Raw genomic sequence first — 15,054 nt, forward strand, 5'->3', positions numbered from 1 at the left:
ATGCAAGTCTACAGGCATCTGAAAGACACTATGGGGTCCAGAGAGTTAAAATAAACTCAAAACTTGGTACTTGTCTTATCATTCAGTCATATGCTGCACTAGCTGTAGTATACTAGACAAGGACTTGAGATGAGCTGCGTGGAGATCATTCCTGTAGACGGTAGAATAGAGAGGGAATAAATGTCTACAGCTTTCTGCTTCTTGGAGCTTGACGGAGCTAGAGAGGGCTTAAAACATTTAAGATGGCTAATACCCAGAGTAAGTCCCTGGAGGATCTTGGTGCTAACACTTAGTTTGGGCATCACTGTAGTTTTGACCCCTGTCCCTTCTACTGAAAGTGACAGCTTGACTTGCTTCCTCCTCCCTCAACTTCAATCTGAAACTCCTCAGAGACATGAGTCTGCCCAAAATGCACATGAGCAAAAAAAAGGCTCACCTAAAAAACAAGCTACCTAAAGCTGAAGGTGGCTTCTCACACTATCCGGCATAAATACATTGGAATTTTGTGATGTTTGCCAGCAAGATTAATGCCAGGCTTTACTTGCTTTAAGCTTGTAGAAAGAGGGAACAGGGTACGGAAATTGAGCATGGACAAGAGCACATGTGCAGTTAGGGCATGGGAAACACCATCAAATATCCGATATGGAAACCACCATCAAATATCCGATATGGAAATCTATTTTTGTCACAAATAGGAATTTGCACCCATACTAAAATCAGCCTCATAGTTGAAATCAGGGCCACAGAGGTTGTGCAGTAGGAGCCGTGCCATTGGCAGCCAGATACTAAGGTTTTGATACTATACATTTGGGTAACGATCCTCTCCATGGTCATCATATCCCATTCTTTCTTGTCTTGATTCTGTGTTGCCGGGCCGCTTTCTCTTGCTGTGCATCTTAATTACGGTGTTGGCTCTTATGTCTAATTACTATATGAAGGATTAATCTACTCTCTCAATGTCTCTTACTTATATGCAAATCATGAGGTCTCTGGAACAAGATAGCCCAACATGACATTGAAAGCCACAAGAACCTCCTTCCAACAGCCTTGAATCATCGGGCATGACCCCCGCATGTAGAGTAAATGGGTGTTAACCATTTCTACTGTGTTTAGAATCATGTTTAACTGAATTGACGACTATAGAAAGTGATTTGCAGAGGAGTATTGTTAGAGCTGCTGGTGAGCAACCGCTTTGACACTCCTCTTGAGTGTAGCAGAATGCTGTCTAGTTATGACTTGTGGTTTGCCTTGTGAATAGTTTCTGTAGGAGAGAAGATGCATTCTGCTGGGTGAACCACTGTATAAAAGAATTCACAGCTTCTTCTTTGTTTCCTACTTGCACCAAAATCAGGATGAATGACTTACTGTTTGTGTCTGGTGTTCTCCACAGCCTCTCTGCCAGCACCTTGTCTGTGTCTTCGGGAAGCAGTCTGGGCTCGCTAGCATCTAGTCGAGGGTCGCTGGACACATCTAGTAGGGGTTCACTCAACTCTCTCAGCTCCACTGATCTCTATTACAACCAAGGGGATCAAGCAACAGACCTGGATTACCAGTATAAACTGGACTTCATCCTTCAAGAAAAGAGCAGTTACATTCCTTCTGGACCCATCACCACTATCCACGAGAACGAAGTGGTCAACTCCCATGGCCGCCTGGGCTACGGCAATCCATTGGCATGTGCAGCTGTGGTCCAGGCATCTAAAAACATTGAGCCATCCAAGTCTTTGGCATCACTGTCTTCAAGATCCTCCTTATCCTCACTTTCACCTCCAAGCTCGCCTCTTGTCTTGGAAGGAGCTTTCCCCGTCTCGGTGCAGGATACGTCACTGCACCACCTCAGCTCAGACTTCGAGGACTGCGAATTTCCCGCAGATTTTACAGGGCTCATTGGTGGTGAGAGCCAGGCTTTGGAAGTAAGAGGTTTGCCATCTCCTACAGAGGACTGCAGTCTTCATGAAGCAAACAAGCAACCGCTTCCACCTGCACTTGAAGGACCCACAGGTAAGAGAAATAAAAAACAAGATGTGAAATGTATGTTCTACCCACCCACCCAGTGGTCCACATTGTGGCAGGGTATCAAAACCTGCAGGGTATATTAAACACAAACACACATTCAGAGGGATTTACACCAATCAGACGATCAGTTGAAAGGCATAGTTTGCAACGCATCACCAATATTTCATGTGAAATATGTAATTGATACTTTTGTTCGTTTGCACATTGGGGATGCTAATGTCACGAGTTAACACTGATCATTTTTGTGCAGCTGGCAGTTTCCACAACTATGTACTTAAGAGAAAGCGGCCTTGGAATTTAGAACTACTGGGATGAAATTCAGTGAAACTTCACACAGATTTTCACACCACATCATCAACAGCATTGCATCAGACAGTAATTAATAACACATCTCAGAGTAAAAATAAAAGCTGCCCCTGTCATCGTGTGGTATAGGGAATACAACATATATACGTGAACAGTAGTACTTCTGTAGAATATTAACGATTATGGTTCTGGTGATGTTTCAAACACTCAAAGATTTTTTTTGTACCTTTAGAACTGTGACCATTTAAACGTGTTAGCTTCTTTTTTCTCTCGTGATTTGGAATCACGGTGAGTTTTGCCCCGTGAATTGGGAAGGTTTTATAAAGAATATATAGTTAAGCTGCGTGATCAGTGTTATGTGGGAGCACTCTTTTTAACCCTTTAGAAATCACACAAATGATTAGTGGGAAGCAGTGTAGAAAGCATCCATATATTCCATAAACTATCCATCTCAGAAAATGTCGAAGGAAATATTTGCTTTGTTTACATTTTTCTGATATACACATTTAAAAGCAAATGACAACATACTCTTTAGCTATTCGCAGCAATTTTAAAAATGTCTTCAGTACCTTCTCTTTTTCATGTATTTTTTTAATTTTGCAGTAGCCTTTAACGTTCCTTTGTACTCCACAGAAAGAAAAAAATTTACGTTTTCGTAAAACAGGTGTGCTGAAATATCAAGAAACATTTCAAAACTTTGTGCGGATTCAACCTATATGTATTTTCTTGTAGTTTGGCTCCTGCATTGTTGTGGAGCACTCCATATTCAAAGTATTGGGCTGCGGACATGGCTAGAGACCGTTTTCTTTCGCGCCACTACTGTCTACCTCTTTTACACTCATATGAAACACATTTTAGGGCACGTCCTTCCCTGCGGAAAAGCAAAGCGCATCACACAGTCTCCCCTCAAATTCAGAAAGTAGCAATTGAACTAAAGGCAGAGAAGTTGTACAGCTGGAGCATCAGCAAGCACCAGCCACCAAAACAACTCCAATATGTCTGAAAACATCACTGATATTTCTCCTTACAGTTGCTCTTGTGGGCAAGTAAAGGTGTCCTTAACCTCAAAATGCCAGAGAAGCTACAAACTCTATTCTGTCCTAAGTAAATAATGCTTTGGGTCTTATACCACCTTGGTGCAAGCTTGCCCACTCCCACTGCCGACCGAGGCTCACAAAAGGCGAAACACCCCATTCCTGCATAATATATGAATATTAAAGCACCTCTGAGCCCCTCCCCCGAAGTGCAGCAGTCCTTTTGTGCTTACCTATGTTTGTTCTACATACACGTCTTCACTTACCAATGCCTATTCTTCTCATATATGACTGTGTAGTGTATTTAACCTTTTTAGTTTTGTTATTTATTCAAAGTTGCTGTAGAGTTTCTGGATGAAAGTGTTCATGGTTAAACTTACAAGGCCCTTCTTTCCTGGAGGGTAAATTTGGAGAATGGATGTAGTGGAGACATTTTAGCAGACCTGGTTATTCGAGTTTGTGTTCCTCTTGAACTATACTAGAAGATGGGACCTGGTTAAGTCGCAGCCCGATGTCCAGCTTTTGAGACTGGTTGAGGTGGTACTGCTTGTGGTGGCGAACAATGTCCCTTCCATACGGATAAATAGTATAGATTAGTCCTCCATTGCTACAGCTTCTATGTTACACGAGGCATCAGTTCACATTGAATCTGCATAATAATTAGGTAATCAGCTCTAATTATAAGGAATTAAAACGACTTGCTAAAAGCATCTGCCTTTACAGACTTTCATTGTTTGCTTCCAGCTGAAAGCAGGTAGTAAGTAGGTGTAACGGAGAGCCAATCCAAAGAAAACTACTCATGCAATGAGCAATGGGGTCTTTAGCTGGAACTTAGAGTACCTTGTACTATTGTCAGGCATTTTCCTAAATGTGTTGTGACCCAAGAAGCATAATCAAGAACCTTTAAAAGAGGGGAGGCTATAAACAGGGCTTGTCCTAATATATGAGGCCCGGATTCACCTCTGTCCATCCTGATCCTCGTCCTTTTCATCATTGGCCTGCTGGTTGTCCTGGTCTTCTTTCTGGGCTGCTTCCTTCTGACACTCTCGTTCACCATGGTCCTGGACCTCTTGATTGTCCTGGTCCTCTTGATTGTCCTGGTCCTCTTGCTTATGGTCATCCTGGTGGTGTTAGTCCTGATGGTACTGGACATCCTGGTTGCTCTTCTCCTTTTAATGCTCACCCACTTCTTGGTCCTCGTTGTCCTCCATCAACTTTTCCTCCTGGTCCTCCACTTCTTAATGGTCCTCATGGTTTTCTTGCTACACTCTTTTTCTGTGCTTTTGCTCCTGGTCTTCCTTTTCCTCCTCCTGGTCTTCATTTTCCTCCTCCTGGTCTTCCTTTTCCTTCTCCTGGTCTTCATTCACCTCCTGATTCTCCGACCACCCTTACTCCTTGTCTTCTGCATTGTTCCTGCTATTGGGTCTACAAGTCCTAGTCCTCTTGGTCAGAATACTCCTACTGGTTCTGATATTTGTCTTCCTGGGAGTCATGGTTCTTCTGGTCCTCATCTTCTTTCTCACTTTGATGCTGGTCCTGGGGTACCACTTTCTCCTGTTATTCCTCCTCCCAAATGGTTTCCTTCTGGTTGTTATGTTCTTGGTTGTGGTTCACTTGGTCGTCCTGTCCTGTGGTCATTGGTTGCCTTCTGGTCTCCCAGATCTTCTTAGCCTTCATTCTCCTGGTTCAGCTGATCTTGGTCCTCCTGGACCTGGTCCTCCCAGGTCACTAATCCTGGACCTCATGGTGGTCTTGGTCTTAGACCTCCTGTAAGTCTTGCGTTCCTGCCTTTCTTTCTCCTCCTGGTTCACCTCTTTTGCTTCTTGATCTTCTTCCTCGTCCTTGTATTACTTCTTCTGGTCGTCATCTTCATCCTCCTAGTTGCCCCAGCCCTAGTCCTCCCTGTCTTGTACCTCCAGGTGTTCCAGGATCTGGACCTACTGATCCTATATATGACCTTCTATTAATTCTGGTGCGCTATGTCCTCTTGGTGATTCTGGTACTCCCTCCTCCTATTCATCCTCCTTCTCCTCTTACAACTGTTTATCTTAATGGTCCTACTCTTCCAGAAAGTCCTTGACACCCTCCTCCTAGCCATCTTCCTGGTCTTCTTTCTCCCCCCAATGCTCATCCTGGTTCTCCCGATGGTCCTGGTATTTCTAGTGGCTCTGGCCCTCCTCCTCATGGTTGTTCTCTCCAGGAAGTATAGTTCTGGTTGTATTCTACGTTTTCTTTCCCAGCAGCATTACCTAACCACGTTCTTGTTGCACCAGCCCTCTCTTTGTATCTGATGGTTCTATACATTGGAAGCCTATACGAACACTCTATCCAAAGCTTCAGATGTCAGCCTGTATTATTGTTTGTGAGCTTACCTGGGTACACCTTAGAATTATTCCTGTTTCAGTAGCACTTGCTGGCTTCATCCGTACTGTGCAGTGGTGGAACATAGTCCATAGCTGGGCTCAAGCCGTATATCACATGTCCTTACCTTTATTTAATGCTATTCAGTTACTGGTCATCTACCCCTTACCCTGTTGGCCTGGATTTCAATATTTACTGTTTATTGATCCTTTTCCTAGGATAGGATGGCTGGTGGTACATTCCCACAGGTGTTGGAATGAGGACCAATGTCTGTATTTGCGTCACCAGCATCCGTGGGATTTTGCAGAAGCGTTTATCAGCATCTTTATTTAAGATCAATGTATAGTTTCTTCACTATATTTTACAGCGCCTGCTGTGACCTTCTACTAGTATGCACAAGACATGCTTGTGACATTTCACTTAAGCAGCAGTTTGCAGGAGGTCCTTGCCTTTGCTTATCACGTATTTCGGACAGTTCAATGATGTATGAACACAAATTGGTTGCACTTGAATTAAAGCAAAAGAGTGTTTTTTAAAATTTCAATTAAATCGAAACTGATCAAGATTAAAACCTCTTAGTGTGGTACACAAATAGGGCGTGAGTATATTTGCCCAGTAGACCCAGGAATGTTGATCGTCAAAGCGCGTAATTAATATATGACCAGATATACACTGCTATTCTTAAGTGAGCCACAAAGAGCTTCAATATAGAGAGGTATTTTAGGGTAAAATATGGACTACTCATGCCATATGCTTGACATGGCAAGTATACAACCTATCATTTATAGGTGGGCCAAATTATCAGCGCACATTTAATAACTAATATATCCAAGAGGGACGATATTGCACAGACATTGAGATGGTCTCACTGGTTACCCGTTCAGACATAGGTAAGATTCGCAGCATTGATGCTGGTCCTCGAGTTTTTAGTCTGCCTATGAACATGAAACCGTGCGACAGAGATTCAAGCTCCATACCGCGGGCAGAGCCCTTTGCTTGGAGGGGAAGCCGCTTCTGGAGAAGCTAAGAAAAAAGACAAGTGTAAAAAGGTTGTTATTCTTCTCTGCAAGAAGGCAAACTATAAAATGCCTCCCCTCTACCACATGGGAAGGCAGCAGCCTTCCCACATGCTGTAAATTGATAACAGCATTGTTCCTCTAAGCTCTTTCCTTTACACTGCATCTGAATTGTACATCTGACTTGGAAGCACAACTGGCTGCCACCTATTGCTACCAGTGTTTTAAACTATACATAGAGTGGCCTTTGGCTCAACCTAGAGGGGAATTCCTCACGGACATCATGCCATTGGATGTTATTGTTTCATTCCACCTCCTATGGAGTGTTTACATTACATTGTATGAGGGATTATGTTACATCTCAAAAGTGCAATCACCGCACATTCAATTATGTACCATATAGATGCATTAATTATGGAAAGCAAATGTTTTGTTGTCGTTTCATTGCAGCAGGCTTTAAAAAATATTTTAGTCAGAAATCTAGAAACAACCTCAGACCTATTGGCTTTGCCAATGCATGTTGGCTTTTCAGATGCTGTCTCTTGGAATTAAAGTGGTAATGACAGGTCAAGCGCTGGCGGATCTCTTTGATGCATAAACAATTAATTACTCTAGGTATATAATCTCTAGACTTTTGATTCGACAGACGTTCGATTTCATGTTGCTCCGCTCCCAGATTGCATCACATAAAAGTATTCCTCAGGGTTTAGAGCCTAAAAGCTCATCTGAGGGTGTCTGTAGTCAAGTGTGTCCATTTCGTACTTTATAACTGCTCACTTTGTGCTTGCCATTTAGATTGTGGCATTCCTTCTATTTTCACACTGTGTCGCCATTTCAAGCTCAGTTGATTCTTCAAGGAATATTGGACATGGCCCATTTTATGTTTCCCAAATCATTTTGAAGATTACATTTATGAATAATCAATTTACCTCCTAATGTTTTAGATGATGCTGTTTTTGGTTTGGCCAATCTAGATTCCCAGCAATCAAAAAGTCCTAATTTGCCAAAACCAGTGTCAAACTGCAAAACAAATAGTTTTTCTTTTCTTCAATTTCACACTTGTGGGATCATTTTGGCAAATTGTTCTAATTTCTGTGTTTGCGCAGGCAGTTACCACCAAGAGCCGTATTACATACAGTGCCCCGGGGTTTCAACTGGCCTCTGCACCGTGTTTCTGCTCTGAGGGGCACTTTAGTGTTACACAAGGGCCTCAGACGTTGGTGCGGCCCCATCTCTAATACAGATAGCGATGGCGCTCATAATGCGCTAATTTAAGGGGGTGTTCCATCAGCATGGGGGCGTGGCCACAATCTGATGAGAGAAACACTTCTGCAAAGAGATACTAACAGGCAATACAGAGCCACCAGCTGCAGAGTACCTAGAAACTCAGATCTGGATGTTGGGGAGTGGCAGCTGGCAGGAGTATGCACGCCAGCTGTTCTGGATAACCTCTAGGCAACATTTTACTCCCGGATAGTCTGGGTAGAGTGGTCTCCCTCTTGGTTGCACCTTGGCACTTGGTGTGAAGTTGATTTCAGCTCACTGGTGATCCATAAGAACATGCTCTCTCTTGGGTGAAATGTTGCATCTCTGTTGGTTGTGGATTTTATCCGGTCGCTCACTGCTGCGCCTAAACACGTCTCGAGGCGCTAGAGCTCCCTGCTCTCTTCTTGAAAGACTCCTTTGCTTACCGCGCTCAGTTGTATTGATATCTTTTACCCAGTTGTCAGGCGGTAGTAAGTATGTGTACACACAGTCTATGCTTCCTTCACGCTTACACACAGTTACTCGTTTGCTGCAGCACCACAATAGTTCACCTATGACACCAAACCTTGTACTCCTAGGATACACTGCAAACACTGAACTCACCCTACATAACGAAATGAGTAGCTCCCATACAAACACATACTGCACAATATATGTACCACAAAACAAACTGGCAGCATGCGTGCAGAGAGTACAGATGTACGTGCATAGCCCTTACCCAGTGAACACAATACGGAGCGTATAAAGGCACAGAGCGCAGTACAGCAAAGGCATAATGTTTTCGCACAAACAGCATTTGGAACAGTGACTCAGTTTGTGGTTAGTGTATGTATGCTGCGTTCAAAAGCCGTGCAACAATTATGTTTTGTCCTCAACATTGGAAATATAAAGTGTATGTCCTCGACGAGCACAGTAAAAATGTGCACTATATGGAGTCCTCAAAAACTGTGCATAACGTGCCCTCCACTTTCATGGTCTCAATCAAATATGTGCGCCACGTGGGTAGTTCATGCCATGAGTCCAGGTTGCGAAAACCACAGCATTCCTATCCTACCGTATGTACATAAGCCATACTGTGCATGTGTACTGCCCATTTGAATGAAATATGCATGACTTATGTCGCCTATAGTCTGTGCGAACCTCCACTACCAACGCATAAAAAAAATCCCCCATCACCGCCATATTTGCCTGCCAAACAGCTCATACTACATGCCACATACCTAGACCTGCTGCCAACTACCCCCCTCACCCACGATGGGACTCCCTAAAAGATACCGCACACAACACGCACACCAGTTCATTGCTCTTTCGATTAGTGCATCAAGCCTGTATAACTCGCACGGCCACCTCTCACCATAAATCTAACTACATCTGGTATTTGTAAAGCACGACTACAAACCTGTACGGGTCTCAAGGCGCTGGGGGCCGCCGTGGACATTAAGTGAGCTATTGCCCAGAGTCACATAGTGCTGAGCAGATCTGCCACCAGAGCCGGGGATCGAACCGTGAGCCCTGTGCTCTGAAGTCAGCTGCCCTGGCCGCTGCACCACACCTCACCATACCCATCTCTCCTCAAACCCAATGAGTGCGTCTCAGGTTCCTATTTAAGAGAATCATAAAAAATGCCAAGACTATTTGATAGACCATTATTTTGTGTTCCTAAATGAAACTTATTTTAACAGCCTTCTTCCCATTTAACACTTTTTTTTGGCAGCTGCAACATTTTATTTGTTGCAGTAATACCATTTCAAATGGGCTGCGCGGATACAAAATGAGTATAATGGACAGGAACCTTAATACATATTGTCGATACTACCCCCCTGCTTTTCTGCCTTCAGTCACGACCAGCTTTACTGATGGTTTAATAGGAAAATTACACCAACACGGGTAGGAAAAATGGCATCATAAATATCCCAGATTCGGTCAATAATCTGCCATTATAATTATGTTGCTCATTTATTGTATGCTGTGCATTTATGTTTTTATGTGGGTGCGCGCTGCCATCTGGTGGCTAGCTTTGATAATGACCTTCGAATCGCAACAGAACCCATGGGCATATGGTGCATGCTCAATATCTACAAATCATGACAAGCATTTGCAATGCCGTAGGTCTCGCATTTACGCAAATTGTGCTATTGACAAGTACACGCTCAGAAGGGCACAGGCACAGATGACCACAAAACCTGTCACAGCCATCGATAGTCACAAGCGTGCAAACAAATACACATGAAGTCAATAACTAATTAGTCAATAGTAACAAATACTGAGCGCCGACAAGGACACACACACACACACAGTCATAGCCACCCATAGTCATAGATGCACACACAAATACAAGGGACGTCAATAATGACAAATACTGCGGGTCCACAAGGACACACAAACACAGGCACAGAGCCATGATAATCAGACGCACACACAAACACACATGAAGTCAAGAATGACAAATACTACGTGCTGACAAGGACACAAACAAACACAATCATAGTCACCCATAGTCAGACGTAGACACAAACACACATGAAGTCAATAATGACAAATACTACCTGCTCACAAGGACCAGCACACACAAACACTCATGAAGTCAATAATGACAAATACTACACGCCCACAAGGGCACACAGAAACACACATGAAGTCAACAATGACAAATCCTTCGCGCCCACAAGGACACACAGAAATACAGACACACATGAATTCAATAATGACAAATCCTACGCACCCACAAGGACACACAAACACAGCCACATAGCCATGGTAATCATAGACGCATACACAAATACAAACCTACACGATGTAATTAATGACAAATACTACACGCTCACACAGGCACGCACAAACACAAATGAAGTCAATAACAACAAATACTATGTGATAGTCACAGACGCACAAAGAAATACACGTGACATCAATAATGATAAATGCTGCGGGCCCACAAGGGAACACATAAACAGACATGAAGTCATTAAAGAAAAATACTTGATTACCAATATATATTAATTTTTTTGTAAAAATAAATCGTTGGTGCATGGGGATTTTTTTCAAGAACATGTGAAATACTAATCAATGCATGTTAAACAGGGTTTTTAAAACGCATTGGAGGAGATATAAGTTCATGAACAGGAGTTTCGTAAAGCCATTAAAACTAATCTCTTCCTGACATCATAGACCCGGTGTTCTCTCTCATAGTCGTCTCTTTTAACAGTTGCAGTTGCTAGTGTTGGGACGCCCCTTAGCTGGGGCAGCTATGCGCTCTATAAGTCGTATAATATAATATAACATGACATAAAAGTTGGGGGTTTTTAACATATTTCAATATATTGTAAAATATAAAATTCTTTGGACATTCTTTTTAATTGTGTTTGTATTTCATGCTGGGCTAAAGTTTTGTGACACAGAACACTACAAAGTATCACCTAATTTATCGCGTAGAATCTTGTCAGCCGTCTACTTGGGTTCACATATATGACAAGACATAGATTACGCGATCTATTCATTGCTTTTTAGGACACATCCTTGTACTTTGTGAAAGATTTTAGATGCCGAACGAATCAGTATCAGCACCGGGGAGACACCTTACTCTTCGGGAAGATTCCCTGAGCGTCTGTGAGACTCTTGCAGCACAAAAAGTGTTAGTCTGTGACTGATAGCAGTCAGTCAGTCCCAGGGTAGTAGTTGTGTGTCTGCTACCATATGGTTTGTGCGCGCATATCTGTGTCAGGTCACCTACTTGCCGTAAACCCATGCCATTTCTTCTTCTCTGTTGATAACGACACACAAGTGCTCCGCTGCTGAGTTCCAAACAAATATTTGGCAAAAAGTAGATTTCCTCTTTCGCATATCGAAAGTTCCTTGTCATTTCTAGTGCTGCCATCAGCCCAGCGCCACGCCCCTTTCTAGTCGAGCCATCTCTGCCAGGGCATTCGTGAGGCATACAACAGCCCCAGGACCCCTCTGCCTGTGAACGCAATGCTATTTTTCGATGGTTCTCCTCTAAAGTATCAATTGCCGCTGATTAGAGTGACAGATCACCGTCTCGACGCGAGAGTATTGCTTTTATTTATCCTTTTAAACATTGGACAGTTTGTAAACATTGCTTTGTATGACACACCCCACTTGTATCCATTAAACAACGTTTAACGTTGTGTTTTATGCGTCCCTGTGCATCGCTCTGGGTATGCGCGGCTGTCCTGGTAGTGGCACATCACAGGGGCAGCTTCACCACGGGCACAGAGCGGTATCCCCTTTCAGAATGGGAGGTGCTCAAGGCAGAAACCGTTGCGTTTTTGTGCACTTTTGATGTCCCAAAATAAAGCGATGTCTGGAGCCTAGGACAAGCGTCAGGAGAGAGGAGTGGTGCCGCCCCCTCCGAGCCTCCTCCCTCCCGGCCAAGGACACATCCATAGAGCTTTCACATGCTTGGATTAGTGCGCAGCACCCTCCTCGCTCCCCAGTTAAAGACGCAAAAAGTTAAAAGATGAATACAGCCGCCACCCGCGGTTTCCAGCGCAAGGAGTGCAAAGTCTGCTTCCTAATTGGCTACTGTTTTCTGCAGAAATGTTGCAAGAGTTGCAGTGCCTTAAACTGGTTAAAAAGTAGGCCGATCTGCAGCTGGTCCTGTCATGACGAGTAACCGGCATACAGAGCCCTGTTCCCAGTATTTTTGCATTGGTCCTGCTTCTGAAACAAGCCCGCGAGTGGTGCGCGAGCCATAGCGAGCGATCTGTTTTCAATTGTCACGCCCGTGTCTGGGCACGATAATTGAAAACAGATGTGGCCTGTGCAGGTAACCGACACCAATAGGCTGTGGGCGGAGCAAAGGCAGGACATGCACCCGCCTTTGCCCAATTGCGTGCTCTCTTTATTTGAAAGACGCACGCAAAGCCGATTAGAATGTGAGGAAGAAAAAAAACACATGCACGAGCGTGTGGTGAGCTTGGGGCGATTTCAGAAGCCCCTTACTAAAAGTCGAGCAAGCAGCGCATGCGCGCTGCTATTGGCTCAACCTAAAAAACAAACGGATATTAATGTTTTTTTCCCTTGATGGTGGGCACAATTTCCAGCTGAACACAGCATGTTGAAAAGAAGTTCATTTCATTATTGTGTTGAAAAATGGTACACATCACGTCGTTACAAGGACAGTGTGTTTGAGTAGATTGTGTGCTAAGAAGTAGGGCCTATTATAACAAGCATTGGCATAGTCAATAGGTCTCGCCTTTGGGACCTTAAGGGCCCGATTCACAAAACTAACTTAAGACAAAATCCTAAACTTACTACCATTTTGGTATTCACAGAAGGCACTTACTCATTTTGGTATTCACAGAAGACACTTACTCACTTCGGTATTCACAGAAGTTAGGATTCCTAACTTTAGGACTCCTAAATACCTTCTGTGAATACCGAAAGTCTTAAAATTAGGATTTTTCTCAGTTTAGGATTCCTAAAGTTAGGACTCCTAACTTTACTACTACTAAACTGAGAAAAATCCTAATTTTAAGGCTTTCGGTATTCAAAGAAGGCATTTAGGAGTCCTAAACTTAGGAGTCCTAACTTTACTACTACTAAACTGAGAAAAATCCTATTTTTAAGACTTTTGGTATTCAAAGAAGGCATTTAGGAGTGCTAAAGTTAGGAGTCCTAACTATACTACTACTAAACTGAGAAAAATCCTAATTTTAAGACTTTCGGTATTCACAGAAGGCATTTAGGAGTCCTAATGTTAGGACTCCTAACTTCTGTGAATACCGAAATGAGTAAGTGCCTTCTGTGAATACCAAAATGAGTAAGTGCCTTCTGTGAATACCAAAATGGTAGTAAGTTTAGGATTTTGTCTTAAGCTAGTTCTGTGAATCGGGCCCTAAGTGTTTAGCCAGAACCTTTGGCTATGTTGTGTAGAGCATGGGTACTCACAAACTTTCTCTCAGGGGCAAAATTTATAGTGTGGTTTGTGACAGAGGGCCGCACCGGTGGGGGAAGGGTCAGTGAGAGAGGGGGGCGAGGCTAGAGCAAAAACAAACTAACCATGAGGTTGAACATAGGCCCCTGCAGCGGACGCCTCCGTCCACTGAGCCACCAGACCCGGCATACACACATCTCTCTCTCTCTCTCTCTCTCTCTCTCTCTCTCTCTCTCTCTCTCTCTCTCTCTCTCTCTCTCTCTCTCTCTCCCTCTCTCTCTCCCCCTCTCTCTCTCCCCCTCTCTCTCTCCCCCTCTCTCCCTCTCTCTGTCTCCCTCTCTCTGTCTCCCTCTGTCTCTCTCTCTGTCTCCCTCTCTCTCTGTCTCCCTCCCTCTGTCTCCACCTGTCTCCCTCTGTCTGTCTCCCTTCCTCTGTCTCCGTCCCTCTGTCTGTCTCCCTCCCTCTGTCTGACTCCCTTCCTCTGTCTCCTTCTATCTGTCTTCCTCCCTCTGTCTCCCTCTGTCTGTCACCCTTCTCCCTCTGTCTGTCTCCCTCTGTCTGTCTCCCTCCCTCTGTCTGTCTCCCTCTGTCGCCCTCTGTCTCCTTCTCTCTGTCTCCCTCCCTCTGTCTACCTCCTCCCTCTGTCTCCCTCCCTCTGTCTACCTCCTCCCTCTGTCTCCCTCTGTCTCCCTCCCTCCCTCTGTCTGTTGCCCTCTGTCTCCCTCCCTCTGTCGGTCGCCCTCTGTCTCCCTCCCTCTGTCGCCCTCTGTCTGTCTACCCCTGTCTCCCTCCCTCTCTGTCTCTCTCTGTCTCCCTCTCTCTCTGTCTCCCTCCCTCTGTCTGTCTCCCTCTCTCTGTCTCCCTCTCTCTGTCTCCCTCCCTCTGTCTCCCTCCCTCTGTCTCCCTCCCTCTGTCTCCCTCCCTCTGTCTCCCTCCTCCCTCTGTCTCCCTCTGTCTGTCTGTCTCCCTCTGTCTGTCGCCCTCTGTCTCCCACTCTCTGTCTCCCTCTGTCTGCGTCCCTCTGTCTCCCTCCCTCTGTCTCCCTCCTCCCTCTGTCTCCCTCTGTCAGTCTGTCTCCCTCCCTCTATCTCCCTCTGTCTGTCGCCCTCTGTCTCCCACTCTCTGTCTCCCTCTGTCTGCGTCCCTCTGTCTCCTTCCC

The 15,054-nt window shown here is 44.5% G+C and overlaps 1 protein-coding gene across 1 annotated transcript in view; it reads left to right on the top strand.

Moving 5' to 3' along the window:
- WWC2 (WW and C2 domain containing 2) overlaps window positions 1-15,054 on the top strand; it is an 851,690-nt gene that overhangs the window by 484,132 nt on the left and 352,504 nt on the right. Inside the window, exon 11 of the mRNA XM_085641882.1 lies at window positions 1,391-2,001. Coding sequence (XP_085498008.1) covers window positions 1,391-2,001 — 611 coding nt within the window. The remainder of the gene's footprint in view (window positions 1-1,390; window positions 2,002-15,054) is intronic.

Source organism: Triturus cristatus, chromosome 2_2 (assembly GCF_964204655.1).
Source record: "Triturus cristatus chromosome 2_2, aTriCri1.1, whole genome shotgun sequence".
In the NCBI taxonomy this organism is placed as follows: Eukaryota; Metazoa; Chordata; class Amphibia; order Caudata; family Salamandridae; genus Triturus; species Triturus cristatus.